This window comes from Melitaea cinxia, chromosome 14 (genome assembly GCF_905220565.1).
Source record: "Melitaea cinxia chromosome 14, ilMelCinx1.1, whole genome shotgun sequence".
NCBI lineage: Eukaryota > Metazoa > Arthropoda > Insecta > Lepidoptera > Nymphalidae > Melitaea > Melitaea cinxia.
In genome coordinates, this window is record NC_059407.1 from 5,245,288 (window position 1) to 5,265,928 (window position 20,641).

A 20,641-nucleotide genomic window follows, 5' to 3' on the forward strand; every position below is an offset into this window, starting at 1 on the left:
TTCATTATTTACCACAATATTTTTGGTTATTTTGAGCTTCCCATATTCCGGCACTATTGCAATCGCCTTGCATAACGACCCGAAGCCAGGTTTTTTGTCAATCAATCAACCATCTCTTTATTCAAGTATGCTTCAAAAGTACTTCTGGATTGTCATTTCCAATTATATAATAAAAAAATGGTTGTCTGTAAAGTCGGTTTACTGAAGATAGTTTTACGTGATAACGTCATAAAGAAAGATTGATGAAAAATTGCATACTTTTATGAATTGAATTGAATTATTATTAATTATTTCGAACTGCTAGCTCTGACGTCATTCGAGAAGATAGACAAATGTGTCACAAGCCAACGCTTGGGTCTTTGGCTCTCGCTTGCACGCTCAGGCTCAGTCGGAACGTGACACTTTTTCGTGCGTGCAGCCGGTTGTTGTCGATTTATAAGACGTTATCACGACAATATTATTCTTTATAAAATAGCTTAAGTTTAAATGAAATTTTTTAAAAGCAATATTTTCATCATGCAATTAAATTTTGTCCTTAAATAATAAAGATTGAAGTCAATTTCTTCCATAAATATTTATCATATCAGGTTTATATCAGAGTAGATGTTCAGATATTTAACTGTATATTATTATGGTCATAGTTAAATTAAAATTCTTCAAGCGTTAAAATTCATAAACTAATTACTTCACTATTTTAAACGATGTCTTGAAATCTATAATAACTTTCAGGTAGAGTAAACAGGTAGTTATTTCATTTATTACATTTATTTGCAAACAAGTTTCATTCGAGTACGATACTCTTGTGCATACTTTGTAAAAACAAAGGTTAAATAAGCTTATTCGAAATTCGAAATATAATTCAAATTATTTCAATATTAAGCACGATTTTTATTTTTGTGTTACCCACACATTAGGAATTCTAAACATTTTTGAATATCATATCTTAAATAGATTTTGCTCGTGCTTAATAAAAATAGCATGGTGTCGTCTCCTATCAAAGATTTTCATTGTAATATGAAACTTTGAATAGTTACGGGTTTCTGTAAAGAACTCACTATAGACGGCGCCACGGTTCGCTTCAACCGAATATAAAAATCATCATTTGAAAAATTTCGATCTAGCGGGTACATCGTTCCATAGCTTAATTGGCTAGAGCGCCGACACGGTCAGTTGGAGACGCAGGTTCGATCCCCGCTGGAGCGGTCAATTTTTGATATGATATTCAAAAATATTTCAATATTATTATTATTACAAAACAAAGTGATCAAGTTATCTATGTACTCAAATTTAAATTCTGGCCTTCAGAGGTCCGATTCTGTGTATTAAATATATTTAAAAAATTTGATGCACATTTTTTTTTAGTTTCTGACTGTTTGTCTGTTTTTCTATCAGTTCCGCGAATCACGTCAAACTTACTGAAATTATTTAAATTAAAGTTGAACATAATTGAAATCAATAATAAAAGCTTGGACATTGGTTTTTTGGTGTCCAATTTCAATATTTTTTTTCGTCAGAAAAGAGACATTATCAAGGACTTTTAAGAGATAAGGATTTTAAGATAAAATGAAATCAAACGAAACAAGGCCACGTCACGCCGCGCGCCGTTGTAAGTCGCCCAAGTTGCGCATTAGTGATTAAAAATATTTTAGTTCGTTTTTTTTTAAATTAACGCGAGTAAAACCGCGTTAATTTAACACATCTAGTTGCGTATAAAGCTACAATAATTGCAACAGTCCAATACAACACAATATTAAATATACGCTTCATACTAAATTACCTCTAGAAAGATGTAGATGTGTATCGAGGGCCTGAAATATCCAAAACTCAAGCTTAAACCCCACCACGACAAACATTTGTATTTGGTCTATACGAATAATTTAATTAACATGGCCAGTGCTCCGCGTTCACAATTTAAAACATTGGCTTATGCTATTTTCATGATTCCACATACAGTAAGTAAACGTGTTTCCGTTGAAATCTTGGATTTTATTTTTTATCTAATATAACTTTTTTTTTTTTTATAGAAGAGGGGGCAAACGGACAGTTGGCTCACCTGATGGTAAGTGAAAACAACATCCACAGACACCCGCTACATCAAAGGATTAGCAGGTGCGTTGCCGGCCTTTCAAAAAGGAATATGCTCTTCTTTTGAAGGTCCCTAGGTCGTATTTGTTCGGAAATACCGTAGGTGGTAGCTGGTTCCAAAGAGGGGTCGTGCGTGGCAGAAAATGGCGCAAAAATCGAGCTGTCATCGACTTCCAGACATCGAGGTGATGTGGATGAAATTTTGAATTTTGACGCGATGTCCGGTGGTGGAATTCTGCTGTAGGTATTAGTCCGAACAATTCCTCAGAACACTCCCCGTGGTAAATACGGTAGAAGACGCAGAGTGACCCGACATCTCTACGCAGCGCCAAAGAATCGAGCCGATCGGAGAGAATCTTGTCGCCAACGATTCGAGCCGCTCGGCGTTGAACACGGTCAAATGGAAGGAGCTGGTACTGGGGCGCCCCAGCCCATAGGTGAGAGCAGTATTCCATGTGGGGCCGGATCTGTGCCTTATATAATTGTAGGCGGTGGCAGGGCATGAAATACTGCTTCGCCCTACTGAGCACGCCAAGTTTCTTCGAGGCTAGTTTAGCCTTTCCTTCCAGATGACCACGAAATCGCACATTGCTCGATATGTCGACGCCTAGTATCCCAATACTGGCCGAGGCTGTGAGGGGAGTGCCTTCAAATTTGAGAGGAACGACGAAGGGTGATTTTTTTGCGGTAAACGCGCAAACTTGTGTCTTATTAGGGTTGAACTGGACTAGATTATGTCGTCTCCATTGCGAGACTTTGGCTAAAAGAGACTCGATTTCAGACACAAGTTTGTTCCGACACTCATCGACTTGTTCTCGAGAAATATTAGGACGGCCTGTGTATAAGGCGTCCCCGGTGCTGTCGTCCGCATAACAATGAATGCCACTAGTTTGTAACAGATCATTGATATGCAGAAGGAACAAAGTAGGTGATAGTACACAGCCTTGGGGAACGCCAGCATTGACAGACTTGAGGTCCGAGCATGCACCGTCAACAACGACCTTGATGTTCCTGTCTGTCAAAAAACTGGTGATCCATTTACATAGTTTCTCGGGAAGCCCATAGGATGGTAGCTTTGTTAGAAGTGCCCTATGCCACACCCGATCAAAGGCCTTCGCTATGTCCAAACTAACCGCCAGCGCTTCTCCCCTGCTCTCAACCGCCTCCGCCCATCGGTGAGTTAAAAATATTAGAAGATCACCAGCCGAGCGACTCCGTTGAAAGCCATATTGGCGATCGCTAATCAGCTGGTGCTCCTCTAAATACCGCCGGAGCTGGCAGTTGATTAAGGATTCCATAATCTTTGAGAACAAGGAAGTTATAGCAATTGGTCTATAATTGGACGGATCTGAGCGGTCCCCTTTCTTAGGGATCGGGAGCACCAAAGCCATCTTCCACGAGCGTGGGACAACGCCTAACGAATAAGAGTGACGGAAAAGACGCGTGAGGACGGGTGCCAACTCAGGAGCACAAGTTTGTAGCACTAACGGAGGGACGCCATCGGGCCCACTCGATTTATTGATGTCCAACGAGAAAAGGGCTTTGCGTACGGAGCTCTGTTGGAAAATTATTTCCGGCATTATTGTATCACACCGAGGGATTGTCGGTGGTATTTTTCCGTTATCATCCAAAGTCGAGTTGGACGCAAAAAGAGAGCCTAAAAGATCGGCCTTCTCCTTCGCGGTGTGGGCCAACGAGTCGTCCCTCCTGTGCAATGATGGTAGGGATGGCTTACAAAAACTACATAGGATAGTCAACAAACGCCCTGCTCAATAATTTTGGGAAAAATATTTCCTGAATTTTCCATCTGCTGAAGTTGCTTTTGTATTCTTTTTTTTATCTAATTTATTAACACGAAAGTAAGAAATATCAAAACTTCACTTTTTTAATTTTTTATCTTCAATGCATCAGCGTTTGTCAATTGTTCTCCTCTTCTGAAGTCAGTGATATATCCAAAATCGTTTTTTTACGAGACATAAATCTAAATATGTAACTTAACAGCGCATTGCATTGTTCGTATAAAATGAAATTCATAAATATATATTTTAAAAAATAATTCAGACATCTATAGAGAGTCTCCCAAAAATCAACGTCAAGCCGAAAACTGGAGCCAGGGTACGTACGTAGTGACAGTTACTAGAAAAATATAAAAAAAAATTTTTAGTCCTGTACTTTTCATATTATAAGCCTTCAGTAAAACAAACTATAAAATTAACACACTGTGATGAACTTTCAAGTACTGCGACTGTAATACTTTACTTGTAAACCAGAAACTAAAATTTAATCATCTTCATATGAATTTTTTTAAAAATTCAATAAAATATACTTTTTGTTAGTCCTATACTTATTAAGCCTTAGTAGGAGCCAATTGTGAAATTAAAATTAAAATTTATATTCAACGACATTGAATTTTCTCGTAAAAAAACGAGTGGATTCCACTAAACTTATTTATTTTTAAGGCGGAAGAAATTAGGGGATTCCAACTGTAAGGAGTTTAAATGGGCCCTTAATGCGATTGGATTTCGACAAGAATTCTGCTAATTTTAAACGGAATCTGCACAATCTGATTGCTTCAATAAGTTTCGGACAGTTTCCTTTCATGCTTTAATACTTTGAAATTCTTGAGCCTCGCCTTAAGAAAATTTCTCGGTGGATTCCTTTTTACGACTTTCTTGAAACATACTTCTTCATTGTGCAAGAGTTAAGTAAAACTTTACAAAAAGTTACGTCATACCAGTTTCAGCAAAATTTCTTATAAAGGATAAGTCCCTATAGTAAAAAAATGCGTAATATAATTTTGCTAAGCTTAATACTTGTTTTATAAACTTATTGCTTAGACGGTAACAAAATTTTAAACAAAATATCACATATAGCTACAAATATGTAAGTATAAAGAATATAAAACAAAACACAAGCAGGAAAATAAAATTTATAACTACAAAATGTGCCTAAATAAATAAGAAACAAATTATTCATAAAATAAAATCGTAAATAGATTGTGCAGAAGTTAAAATTACTATATCACAATGACAACTTCAATTTACAATAATTACATATTTAACAGTTTGAGAGTGATGTATTAATGTATAATATTTAAATATTTTTTCTGTTTATATTCTAGTTGGAGTCATGATCCCACTTTTTTTTTATTGTCACTAGGTTAGCAAACAAGCGTACAGCTCACCTGATGGTAAGAGATTACCGTAGCTTATAGACGCCTGCAACACCAGAAGCATCGCAAGCGCGTTGCCGACTAAGTCCCCAATCCCCGCCCAGGAGCTCTGGTCACCTTACTCACCAACAGGAATACAATACTGCTTGAAAACAGTATGATTAGCTGTGATCTTCTGTAAGGTCGAGGTACTACCCCAGTCGGGCTGCTCCATATTTTGAGCAGGAAATTCCTGCTGTGCCCTCCCTCGTTACAAATACCCGTTTCATCAGCTAACGACAGATAAATAATAAGGATAAGTATGGGAGATAAGGTAGATGCAGAGTTCTAGTTTGACTGGATCTGGTTTACACGTTACAAGCTTTCAAAATAAGCATATGTGGAGAGGACTTCACGTCACTGACAAGTGTCTGGCGATTGTACCATCGCTCGGTCACGTCTTTTGAGGTCTGTCTAAGCATGTGCTGATAAAACACGGGAGTTATACTCTTGGTTGGAATTATAGTACGAAGCGGATTGGTGGTAACGATAGACCTTTTTATTGTGTGATAAAAATTGTCACCAAATAAACTAATTAACTCTGGTTTGCTACAGTTCAGTTGATGATGTATTTCGACTAAGATCTATTAATTATTCAACAAATAATACCACTACGAATAAATGTACTGCTAATCCTCTGAGTACAAAATACTTTTCATAAGATTGTAAGCAAAGGAAAGATACTAATAAAGGTGAAGATTAAAATAATGAACTAAATCTTTATTACCTGACTTATAGGTAGTATATAATTTAGAAGCTAAAATTGGCATATTTATTAACAACTTATGATATAATAATAATAACTAGATAAATTAAATTAAACTAAAAAACCTTCAGTATATATATATATATATATATATATATATATATAAACTTTTAAAATGTTATAGCTTAGGACTACTTATATTTTCTATTTAAGACAGCTATCACAATTAGATCAAACCCGATAATTAAGGTTACAGATATGACTGGTAGCTACCAGAAGAACCAAGGTAAAATGTATGTATTTAATACAATGTCTTCTATGAATGTCATAATTATATATTTATACATGTACATATAAGTATCATCATCATCAGCTCAGCCCATTGTAGTCCACTGCTAGACATAGGACTCCCGAAGTTCGCGCCAAACATCCCGGTTTTCCGCAATCCTCATCCAGCCTACACCGGCAATCTTACGTAGATGCGGTCACCAACCCGCCTGCCCAGCGTGGTGACTATGGGCAAAAACCCCCATATATAAGTATGTATGGCATAATTTTGAAAAAAGTATAAAAACTTAAAGGAGTAATTGTTTCGCTCTAAAAGTGTTTATCGGACTGGATGACCTCACAGATTACATAAATGACCTCACATATTATATAATCTGTAACATTTTACATATTTATTGTGTTCCGCTATTTGATAATATTTAGCTATGCAAACTGTGCAAAACTATTCTCTTAATTTAGTACGGTTTCTGTAAAAAAGAAATATATTGTATTTTTAAGGTATTTTCTTTATTAGGTTATTTATTATCATATAGTAAATATGTACAAATATACTTATGACATATATACACAACAATGTATAGAAGATACGAGGGCGTAGTTATGCAAAAAATAAGCGAGAAAAATGTTATGAGTGTATGACGTTACTGTGATGTTACTTTATTCATTATAAAATCAACATGTGCTTAAAGGCAATTTCTGTTGAAAACATTAATCGACGCTGTTGAATTTCAGCTGGTTACGGGTTTATTTACGTTAAGTTTGTTCCAAAATTTTGATTGGATAAACCAATTTTCGTATTTCCATGTTTGCTTACAAGTTTCGTTATTTGTCCCAATAACAATTCTGTTTTGTTTTTTGAAAGTTCAAAGTTGATTTCTTTTCGTAAATATAACAGCTGCCTTCAGTGTCATAACAAGAATTCAAATTAAAAAGTTTTTGGTTTTCAGTTCACTGGACAGGACCTTTCACCCAGTATCGTTTGTGAAGAGTTTTATTCGCATAGGTCATTTGATATTAAACTTTACCTACAGGCTTATTAGGGCATTATTTTAAAATAGATATTAAATACTCGTTATCTATATATTAATACCTGAAGCAAAAACGTGGTACCCCTTTTATACGAAAATTGCGCGGACGGAGGGGTATGAAATTTCGCACAATTATAGTTTATTTAAAGAAGAAGTGCAGAATGCTAATATGTTTTTTTTTAATTATGCTTAAAAAATACATTAAAACAATTTAAAAAATATATTACACACACTACCATGTATTTGACACATATACGCATATATTATACTCTTTTGTTTATTGTTAAAGTCTGTAGTTAAATTATGGTCGAATTTCGACCACTAGGCGATATAAAAAGGTTAAAACCATATAAATAAACTACATGTAACAACCAAACCCCAAATGTGAAAAATGCTTCAAACAATTTCGGATCGCAAAATAAATAAATAAGAGATATCATTTTCTATTATCATAAAATTTGATAAAACAAAAGAATATACAAGCGATGGTGCAATTACTACAAAATAAATCGAAATGATAACAACTTACAGGCTCGTATTACTAATATCCATTTGAAGGCCGAACGCGTGCCACAAAATGCTGCTAGTAGTTTATAGAGATACGTGATCCGAATTCAAAGCTTGCGGAAAAATCTCGAAGCAATTAACAGTGCCCTGTATAAAGTCAAACGGTAATGTAATTAGTACGTAACAAATTGTCGTCGTTACTTTACATAGGTACACATTTGTTGTTTCTTATCCTAATGTTTTACAAGAATATATATTGACTTCTGTAAAAATCGAGATTATTATTTTTTTATAGGTCACAACTTAGCACTTTAGTCCCTGTTAAGTTAAAAAAAAATCACTTTACAAAACGCTTTATTATTTCCCTCTGATTCTGACTGACATACAAATCTTAAAATTACACAATAGTGAGGTAATAAAAACAGGTAAAAATGTAAAGTAAAGTAAAGGCACATCAGGAAGTATCCGAGGATCTGCCCGAATTCGAAAGTATTTTTCAGTTAGTGATATTAAGTAGCGTTCTGTTCCTGTGGTGAGTAAAAAAGTCAGAACACTTCTTTATTTGCTATTGACACCGAGGGGGTCGAGCTTTGCAATGCGATTGCGATGGTTTCGAAAGCATCTATAGTACTACTTAGCTACTGCTTACTGGCTACTCTTGGTTTTGAGCAGGATATTTCCTCCTGTACTCTCTGTAGTAACACAAAAAAAAAAAAAAAAAAAAAGAAGCAATAAGCAACTTTGTTTGTTTACATTTATTGATCTGTATCGACATAGTTGCCACTGGGTATGGGTCATATACTAAATAAAATTAAATTAATCGAAATCATTCAGAACAGAACTTCTTATTTCATTTTGCTTTTTTTACAAATATACGAATATTTTATTTTAAGCTTTAATTTTTTTAAGTGTGTAGTACATTTGCAAATTACAAAAATCTAAGAGCTTAAAGTGAATTGCCTTTCAACATTTTACTCTGAAGTTTTATGTTAATATTATACTTACGTGTAAAAGTTTTTGTTAAATAAACGCACCTGTCTTATTTCTTATATTCTCTTATTTCTTGTATTTGTGATTATAATGCATATTTTATGGAGGATAATTTAAAATGAACTCTATTAAAAGACTCTTATTTTATGGAAGTTACTAAATTGGTAGGGTACAGCAGGAATTTCCTGCTCAAAATATGGAGCAGCCCGACTGGGGTAGTACCTCGACTTTACAGAAGACCACAGCTAAATAATACTGTTTTCAAGCAGTATTGTGTTCCTGTTGGTGAGTAAGGTGACCAGAGCTTGGGGGGGGGGGGGGGTGACGGGGATTGGGGATTGCGTCGGCAACGCGCTTGCGATGCTTCTGGTGTTGCAGGCGTCTATAAGCTACGGTAATCTCTTACCATCAGGTGAGCCGTACGCTTGTTTGCCGAACTAGTGATAAAAAAAAATTATAACTAAAGTTTTAGTACGTTATTTTTAAGTATATTTTAAGGTTAAGCCTACGTAATATATATAAATTTAAAATTTTAAATTCTTGGTTGTAAGTTTATACTAAGTATATACTTATATATTTACTTAATTGGGTTTTTCTTGTATACGCAAAGTTAAAAAATAGCCTGTATACGTTAAGATATCCTATATTATTTTAATCGTAAAGTGCAGTACATATGATTTTTAAAAATAATTTTTTATTCATATTATAGATCCGTAGACCTTACAGCTCAAAAGTAGGAAACTCAATCAAAGAGCAAAATTTAGATTTATATTACTATATATAATTGAGGAGCTCAATATTGTTTAAAATAAAAATAAACAAATTTGATAATTAAAAAAAACGTTAAGTTTTTACTAACAATTTCTAAGAATATTCTCCTAATATACCTTAGAATTGTTAAATTTATTCTCGAGTGTATTTCTCAGTTTCAGGATAAAGTGGAGGCCGTGACGTAATTACGGTAACGTAACCGCTGAGAGTTATAAACGTACACACAATTAACTCCTTACTTGAAGCTAGTTCTAAATGTACTACGTTAATATTTAAATGTTTTAATCTTTGTTTTTACAAAAAAGACTTAATATCATTTGACTAGACAAGTGTCGTTAGCCTTTATAGATTTTAATTGATGGAAAAAAATGTTTATCAAACTTTAGCTGTCTAAAAATGTACTGTACTTAAAATATAGTAAAGTAAGCTTCTTCCCTTACGCTCAAGCTTGAAAGAGCTCATGCTAGAAATGTTAATATTAGAAATAAAAATTAATCAATATCAATTTCTGTTCAATTATTTTAACAAAGTTGCATCGCTTTTTTATCTAAAAATCTCAAGAAGATTATTACAAAAAAAAAAACATATAGAAAAATGGTAATTGATGTTTTTATGCCTTTAAGCTTCAGTTAGTAATATCCCACTGCTGGGCATTGGCCTCTTTCCCCATGTAGTAGAAGGATCAGAGCTTAAACCACCACGCTACTACAATGCGGGTGTGCGGATACCCAAACCGCATTTTTTATGTTATCATTATTACTGATCTCCATATTACTGAATTTGTTTAAATTTGGTTGGTTAACTACGCCTTCTGAAGTGTACAAAAATGCAGTTAATTAGATAGTTCATTTCAAAACGCGTTTTACGCGACCGTAAGCGCGGTAGGTTCTGACGTAAGTAGAATCTGCCACTTACTAGTAGTACAAAGCGGTACTTACGTAGTTGCCTTATATGACAGCAGTAGTAGCTGCACGATTTATCCTACTTTTTACCTATTACCTTTTCATTTTTTCACATACATTTTATCTATATTGACACGTCAAGGTGATGACGAGTGACGACGCGTTGGCGCAACGGTCACATCACTGGTTGCGCTGGCGGGTTGCGGGTTCGATCGCAATCGTTTAACTTGTTATATATGTATTTCTGAAACCACGTTCCGTTATAAGTCCCCACAAAATGGCAGCACCGTAGATATTGAAATAAAACATTGAAATTCGACATTACCATGGCGGGTGCGAAAAAAATCGATTTACATATACATTAACGTACATTCTAACAGTTATGTTACTAAATTAAAACAAAAATATACCTTTTGGCTATAAAATTTGTCACAGTAATATACGCATTGGCTATACAATTGATCGTAGGTTTAACATGTATAAATTATTACAGTCGGTAAAGTGTAAAACAATATAAATCATTTATCAAAGCACCACACGGAAATTGACCTATCGATAGGTAGACTGTGTGGATGTTAGTTCAGTAATAAATTACTGTCATGAATAAATTCACTTTTATTTATTTTAGATCTGTATTTACAAAACCAGAATAGTAATTAGGTATCTAATAAATAATAACCTACTCAAAGTTATTATTTTATACAAAAACTGTTATACTTTTAAGTAAAAAAATAATAATTTGCTATTGATTCCCATTTAATTAGAGGGATGTGAAACTCAAAAGTTAATCGTAATTTAAATTTTTATTAGTAAAAATCTCTAAAAGAAAGGACTATATTGGACACAGACGAATACAGGTAAGTTTATCAAATTTTAACTAAATTGGTTCTGTAAGCTTGAAAAAAAAAATTGCCGAATGTGATCGAAGTTGAAATTAAACATATATTTTCCACATTAAATTTCTTCTTTTTACTAAACTTAAAGTTTGTAATTTGTAGCGACAAATTTATTTGACAAGGCTTTCTTACGAAATATTTTCATTAAGTTCTAGTTATCACGCAAGAAGTATCTTGTTCTGAAAATTATTATAATATTAGACATTCGGCGAAAACATGCCTTCCAAATTTAAATGTATCAAAACAGAAGGAAGGACTTCCCGACGACCGCGACTTCGTTCGTGTGGAATTGAACAAAAAAGTAGCTTAAGTTACTCCTTATCAGCTATCTGCCAGTGAAAGTCCCGTCAAAATCGGTCCAGCCGTTTCAGATATTAGCCGGAACAAAGAGAGAGATAGACAGACAGACAGACAGACAAAAATTGTAAAAAATGTTATTTTGGTATATGTACCGTGTATACATCTACACTACATTTATTAAAAAGCGGTTATGTTAACATTACAAACAGACACTTCAATTTTATTTATTTGTATAGATAAACTCGTAAAGTTAACTAATGATAATATTATACGATATTATCGTTAGTTAACTTTACGAGTATACGAATTAATAGATACTATAATTATTTTAATCATCACAAACATTATAATTACAAACTATCATATACCAAGGAATCAATATATGCAACAAACGTATTTTTAAAATTTAATTAATTAAAAATTAAAATAAATCCAAACAAAACGTAAGCTTAAAATAAAATATACGAGCGAGATTTTGATAGAATAAATATTCGTGGTCGTAGACGGTGTTGAAAATAATAGTTGTTTGATGTTTGATGTGGCTAGTTAGTGGTAAAATTGTACATTTCCAACATTCAAATATGATATTCGGAAAAGTTCTGTGAGCTCTAAAATGTCTCTCGAATATGTTACCCTGGTAAATATACCCAGAAATAGCTGTACGACCTACGTCCAATACCTCCCTAGTTTTTTTTTGAAACCTGCTTTCAAAACCCTGGAGCGTGTAATGAATACAGTAAAAACAAAAATAATTACGTGTTCGCTATGTTTTCTTACATTTGGCGTAAAAGGATTTACTCAAAGAGGAAAATATTATTTTTACCCCTTAATCTGAAAGATAAATAAATTAATGCCCATATCCACATCCCGTGTTTGTGTAGCCAATTGTTAATCAGGACGTTTTCTACCACAAGTATAGAATGAAACATTAATATTCATGTTTACGGAAAGTCTCTGACTTACAGTTAGTCTGGTTTAGCAGTCACATTGACCATCAGCACACAACGATCACGGATTGGATCCCGATAACAAAAAATATTTGTATGGATATTAGAATATTTGTTGTATCTTTGGAATGACGCTTGTATAGGGATCTTAAAATTTATCACAGTTTCATTATATATTTGTAGCTGTTACGGTGTGAGATAGCTAGTTATTAACCCCCGACGTAAAAAGAGGGGTGTTATAAGTTTGACGTGTTTGTCTGTCTGTCTGTCTGTGGCTCCGTAGCTCGCGAACGGATGAAGGGATTTCAATTTATTTATTTTTGCTTGAAAGGTGAGTTACGGGCGAGTGTTTTTAGGTATGTTTAATGAAAATCGGTTTAGTCATCTAAAAGTTGTGGGGGGTGAAAGTGGGGAAGAATAACCGAATGTTTGCAAATATAATCTAGTGGGGTCTCAAACAAAAGCGCATCACGTGCACATTACAAAATATGTGTTCAATAAAAATCGGTTGATCCTGAAAAACTCTAGAGGTAAAAGTGGAGAAAATACCCAATTATCAACAACTTTACAAAATCTATATTATTATAAGTGTACTTAAAAAATAAAAAGGTTTTTTTTTATAATTTTTAATTTAATTTTTTTATTTAATTTAGTCTGTATTCTATATCCATAATATTACATTATATATGACATGAAGAGTTTTTAAAACCTCTACATTGAGATATTTCATTGTAATGTTGCTCATAGTTAGTTAATTACTTTAATAACTACTAGATGTAACGACTGCGAATATTTTTATGTTTATTATTATTTAATGACGCCGCGTTGGGGCAACGGTTACAGCTATAGATTGTACCTGTTGCGCTAGCGGTTGCGGGTTCAATCCCCGCACATGACAAATATTTGTATTGGCCATACAGGTGTTTACCGTGGTTTGGGTGTTTGTGCAGTCCTTGTGGGTCTCCCCACCGTGCCTCGGAGAACACGTTAAGCCGTCGGTCTCGGTTGTTATCATGTACACCTGATAGCGATCGTTACTCATAGTAGGGAATATATCCGCCAACCCGCATTGGAGCAGCGGATCCTTCTCCTACATGGGAAAAGAGGCCTATGCCCAGTAGTGGGATATTACAGGCTGAAGCGAATGAAAAAAATACATGGCATAAGTAAACTTAGTTAGTGCACATTTGCTTTTTCGTTTTATTTAAAATAGAAATTTTTATTTGTACTAATTAAATTAGTTGATATTGTATTACTAGGTTCATTAATTTAAATTTAAACATGACATAATTACTATTTAACTGGTTATAATGTAAATTAAAAGGTATTAATAATATATACTCGTACATTCGCAAGGGTAAGATTAAACGTAACAAAATTGATATTCAAATAGTCCAGCGAATTAATAGTTCACACAGCACCGTTTCCCTAATTATTCAAAACACAAAGTTGTACATAGTTCAAATTACACGAATCAGCAGCGGTTAGCAACTGTGGAATAACAAAGGAAAATTTTAAGTTTAAAAGTAAAAGTTTTAAGATTACAAACATTGAAAATTAATATTATTAAAAATATTTAAAGCGTTCTATAAACGAAAATTTTCAATGTTTTCTGTTTCAAAATAAAACTAATAGTAATGTAACTTTATTTTAATATGTAACGTATTTGTGTTATTAATTACGCCATTTACAAGATGTTGCCGGACTCTAACCGATGACGGGACACAGCTAATATCAGTTTATAAAGCGCACTTGGAGGCTCGGGGACGAGTACCATTCAACAAAGTTCAAACTAACATTTTTCAAAATTGGCACAAAAGGATGTCGAAGTAAATTACAACTGGAATATTATATTATATAATACCAGATTATTATGTAAATATGAAAACATGTATTTCCTGTTCCTTTTCGAAAACGTGCGTTTCCTTTTTATGCATTAAATAACTTTATTCAGATATCACAAATGTCACTTACAATTCTAATAAATATAATATTATAAATTATAAAAATAAATAGTTAAGCTATATTTAACAGATAAATTACATTAAACTAAAAAAAAAAAAAAAAACCTTTAACCTTTACCTTTAAAGTATATATATACACATAATATAATAACTAAAAAATATTATTAAAAGGAGTCCCTTTAGGCAAGGTTCCGAAGATACTGGCAGCGTTCCCCCTTTGAATAGCTATGTCCGAAGTAGCTGCCAGCTCTTCGGTCTCCTGTAAATACAGGAGACCGAAGAGCTGGCATACCAGATTATAATACTTTGAAGCTTTTTAAGAAGTATACACGTATTAAATTTAGTTAATAAAATGTAACTCTTGAAACAAAATAAATGGTTACAAAAAAATAACAATAAATGATATGACTATATACAGCTATAACTTTTTCACAAGTAAACTGAAAGGTATTATCAGTTTCGTAAAAGCCTTTCATATAGCTTAAAGATCTAAGTATAATTGTTCTTACAACTTTAATAAAAAGACAAATTACAAACTGGAGCAAGTTGTAATTGAATAAATCGAAGACTAGTCACGTATAAATTGTTTTACAATTGTCAACTGGCGTATTGTATCATAAAGTACGTCTTTGTGACGTTAAAACAGCCTCTATTACTTGACAAGTAACGATCAAAATCTTTTGAATTCTGTAATAATATTTGAAGCGATTCGAGTACTCGTAAGTTTGTAAGATGCTTATAGACTTCTATTACAGCAAAATATGTTATAAAAAGTCCAAGAAAATGTTATAGTAGAGTGTGTTGGTTAAACCATTCTCCTTGTATAAAATACACACTTGTTACGAACGAAAAACCAAGGATGTTATCTCTTCGATTCGCATATTTTTATGTGTGGCTATGAAGACTTTTTTATAAACCAATATTTGACGATGAGAGAACAACATACAGCCTTAAGAAGAGAGGGCAAAAGTAAGAAAATATGAATTATCAATTTTTATAAACAAAAAATATTACACACTAACAGTAATTAAGATCGTTAATAGGTAGGTATATAACAATCATTACTCTTAACTTATATGTATATTTGATAAGATAATTATGTTTTGCTATATAATAAACAAGTTTGAAATATAATCGGTTATATTAAAAAAAAAGAAGATAAGTTATTCAATAATTACATTTATAATCCTATTGCACATAAAATTCTATAGAAATCTATGATTTCAACTTACTAGTAAGTACTTTGAATTATTATAGAATGCTATATAAAAATTAACTTGTATAAAAACTATTGAAAATTCTCGTCGCCGTACTTTTTAAATCAATCGAGAAATACGATGAGGCAATTGCCTTCTCACTTGACTCTCGAAGTGTTTTGACCGGGTTTGGTAATGTAGTCGTTTCAGCAAACTCCTCGCTTATACAGTGCTTACTAATTTTTGCAAATGGTCTTTATGGATGCGCAGAGAAATATTTTTTTAGTGATCGTTGATGGAAATTTGACTAACTTTTGAAGATGCTGGAGTACTTTAGGATTAATCAGATGATTTACGCTTATACACATATATGGTAAAACCGGGAGAGATGCCGCAGTGGGATAGATGCCTCGTGTTCTAAAAACCTAACATCCCAAACTCACAAATAAAAATTAATCGAATAAGTAGGAGTCAAAATCACCCCCTACCTCAGATACCCACAGATATTCGTGTGGCAAGGACGCGTTTGGCTCGTGTGTGTAATTTTCTCCGTGGCGAAATTTACAAACACGTCAAAGTTTTAAAGGTTAGTATTTAAGGTTGTATAATTTTATAAATAGTAAGTAATTCCGTTATATTTTTTATCACGTCAATATACTGGGTCATTGAGTCTGCTTATAGTTGTAAATAGATGCTATTTTGTTTATAATTTATTTAAAAAATACGTGGGCATCTATCCCAATCACAAAGGATAGTTGCCCTGATTTTTTGAGGTATAGGTGGCCTTACTCATCTATCTCTTCATTCACCACATACAGAGTAAGTTTATATGTTTAAATTTTTTTTGTGTCTGTTATATTTTTTATGTATTTCCGTATATTTGTGTTTGGATGTTTTACTGATTCTAGCAGAACTATGCCACGAAAATATAAAAGAAAGGAAGGAATGCGAGCTCGAATATGTTCTTGGACTATAGAAAACCTACAGTCAGCTTTCGATGAGAAAGTATGATTGTGCAATGTGCATGTTGACACTTGATATGAATATTTTAGACCAACAATTAAGAATTTATACTTTTGTTGAATAAATGCTTGTAAAATTTATATATATATATATATATATATATATATATATATATCATACTCATGTTGAAACTTAAGACTTTATATTTTAGTTAAACAAAAGTTTAAAAATTTAATAAGGTATAGTAATCTGTGTGATATAAAAATTATATTCTAATTATAACAGTTAAAAGATATAAAAAAACACAAAATGTTTTTCATTACTATGGCCCATGTTTCTTGGAGGCAATCGATGTATTAGGAGTAGAACTACCTAACATTTGGTTTGGGTTTTTCGTTTACACGGTTTAAAGGGCATCTATCCTACTCACTATTTTCATGATGGGGCAACTATCCATATAGTTAGGCATCTATCCTCAAAAAAAGGGGTTCACGAAAAGCTAATTTCTGCTTAATCTGCATTGGGTAGGTTAACCTTTAAGTATGGACGTGGGGTCTCACAGGCTACTCGATGTTTTCGTTTTCCTAGTTTCACCTATTTGCCCTAACTCCCAGCGGTTGAGCGGCTCAGTAGCTTTTGTTTTAGTTGTAAAACTACCAACGAGAGAGGGGGTTGCGTTTTCCAATGAATATCACCTAAGTAATGACCATCAAAATATTGACCGGAGCCTGTCAGGCTACACGTCCATTTTTGCCCTATGATATATTTTACAAGAGCGATTACGTTTGTACCAGATTTTGAAGTACAAAATGTCAAAAAACAATAAAGCCGCTAGTTGTAAATCAAAACGACCATCTACGAGTTCTGTTCAGGACCCTGTGAGAAAAAAATTTGTGCAGGAGATCCACTTTTGTGGTGAAGGGAGTTAGTTGTTATTAGCTTCGGATCAGTCTGACAATGAAGAGAGTACTGAAGATTTTTTTTATATCGGAGTCCAAACTGATACAAAATCATGAAAGTGACAGTGATGATGACCAGGACCAAGACCAAGACATAGAAGAAGAATCTTGTAGTTATAGAGATAGCCTATGGTGTTGCTATATCGTGTCCTAGACTTGAGTACTATGAATGCGTACATCTTATATAAGATGCACAAACAAAAGGTGCGGAAAGAGATTTAAAAAATTAGTGCATGCTTGTGCAAAGACGTTTTATAAATACACGACTGCCAGGAGAGCTGAGGTTGACCATGACTCTAGTTTTAGGTATTTATATGGTTACAGAAGATGTCTAGGATCAAGAAACCAGTCAAGAAACCAGAAGAGCATATAAAATCTGTTCCACGAAAAAACATAGGATGGTTACCCATGTTTGTATTGGGTGCAACAAACCTGTGTGTCTCCAATGTTCTAGACCTTTGTGCACTGACTGCCAATAAATTTACGTTATTTGACTGCTGTTAATTTTTTTTATATTTGTTATATGAAGTAGTTCTTTTGTGTTTTTGGTTTGTAATACATTATATTTTGAGAAAAAAAGACTTGTTGAGTTTGAGTTTTGTTATAGGAATAAGTTTGGCTGCTTTTATTACCTAAAAATGTAACCTAAGTAGATTTCTACTGAAAAGAGCCATAATTTTGGATTTTTAATATTTCTATAATTTTTTGAATAAAATTTGATTATATAAGCACGTTATTTAATTGTTAAACTACATAACTTTAATATGTAATTAGTTTTAAAAGCGATCTTATATCAAATTCTCCAAAAAAAATTTGTGTGTATATAGGAGCCTGTGAGACTACACGTCCACAGTAGTGTTAAGAAAAAATGACGTCCATACTTAAAGGTTAAAAAAGAATAGTAATAAGTCAACATAAAGGACCGAGCTAGCTACATTAATAAAAATTATTCGTATAAAAATCATATTTTTAAAATTAGGTGGCTATTTCAAAAAGTGAGGCATCTATCCCGGTTTTACCCTATATTTACATTGGCTACGCAGATTACAATACTGCTACGATAAAGATTCTAGTGAAATATGGTGACTGGAAGAAAATTGACTAGCTGATAGATAATAATCTGTACCCTGCGCCCGTTGCTACGCTTTATGTTTTATATTTGGTCGTACCAACTCAGAAACCTTTCTAGGCTTATGCACAACACTTTATAAGGTAAAGCCACCTTTTGTACTTAACTCCTGTTTTTATTTTTGTATTTTTGCTCACTCTCGGTGTACAATAAAGAGTTTTTATTATTATTATTATTATTACTTTGTTGAAGATCATGACATGATCAAATGCATAGTTTACGATTCTATAAAGGTCATACAGACAAACATTCATTTTTGTATATGTATATAGATTTTGCACATTTGCTTTCGGCTGCCATTGCTACTTAGAACAGTTTTATTTTTTGTCGTTTGATATTAGGCAGTTTTCAAACTTCAAGATAATAAATACCGTGAGTTTTGCATCTCGATTACTATTTTAAGAAATCGTAAAAATCATCATAAAAAATTCTGGTAACTGAACCTGAAATTACAAAATTAATACGGGAGTTTCTTTTTTACTGAAACTGTTATATAACAATTGACCAATTCTGGTGCTCACTTAATCCTTATAAGAGTAGGGTTAGGGAATTGACTTGCAACAAATATTGGTGATGTGTAAGGTTTATTTTTTTGTTTGATATTGTTTACTAATATTTCTTCCTTTACCTGTAGTTGTAGCTTGAATTTAGTTTTTAATTGCTAATGTTAATTTTTAATTTATTTAACAAATGTATTTTTGCTTTTAGTTTTAGCGAAAGCTGATCGTGTTAAATTTATTTGTGGACACAGTTTTGGTTTATGTTTTACGTTTCTAAATTTAATTGTATGTGTTTATTTTTAACTGTTTGTGTTCCTTAACAATTCAATAACAGTTTCTCGTTCATACACGATATTTGGGGTAATTTGTTTTAAATGGGCGGTTCTGCGGTAGAGCGTTAGTTAAATAAAAATCGATTTTTATAGAGTGCTAATTTGTAAAGTGTATTATCGGCAAACAAGCGTACGACTCACCTGATGGTAAGCGACCGTAGCTTATAGACGTCTACAACACCAGAAGCATCACAATCCTTCGTACATCTTCCATAAAATATAAAAACAATTTTTTATCAAGATTTTAATTGACTTTTGTATAAACAGTCATAAAATATTCAAATTAAGAAAATTTGCATTGGTTTCAATCAATAGCATTTTCATGTATGTAGGTTGTTATCATGTACACCTAGCGATACGATCGTTACTCATAGTAGGGAATATATCCGCCAACCCGCATTGGAGCAGCGCAGCGTGGTGGGTTAAGCTCCGATCCTTCTCCTACATGGGGAAAGAGGCCTATGCCCAGTAGTGGGATATTACAGGCTGAAGCGTAACAGCATTTTTAAACGGTTTTATTTAGCTCACCCCGTTTGTTTTTTTATTTTTTCTTTATTTATTCTTGGGTCAAATTTAGTAATTCAAATTTCACCCTCTTCCTGTCAACCGATTAATCTGAAATTTTGTATACACTTTGGATTTTGGTGACAATACAATTATGTTTATTCATTATCATTATAAATTCAAGATGGCCGCCGCTACAAAATGGCGGATAATTTATGTTTTATTAATCCCATCAATATGGGTATCAAATGAAAGGGCTCAACAAGCAGAATACAATATACTATAAAAAATTGAAATCCAAGATGGCGGCCGCTACAAAAAGGCGGATAACGTAGGTTTTATCGATTCCATCAATATGGGTATCAAATGAAAGGGCTCAACAAGCAGAATACAATATACTATAAAAAATTGAAATACAAGATGGCGGCCGCTACAAAATGGCGGATAACGTAGGTTTTATCGA

At 33.2% G+C, this 20,641-nt stretch overlaps 1 protein-coding gene across 1 annotated transcript in view; it reads right to left on the reverse strand.

Moving 5' to 3' along the window:
• The window catches only part of LOC123659865, a 71,381-nt gene that overhangs the window by 13,616 nt on the left and 37,124 nt on the right, over nucleotides 1-20,641 (reverse strand). The window contains exon 2 of the mRNA XM_045595030.1: nucleotides 2,596-3,792. Coding sequence (XP_045450986.1) covers nucleotides 2,596-3,792 — 1,197 coding nt within the window. The remainder of the gene's footprint in view (nucleotides 1-2,595; nucleotides 3,793-20,641) is intronic.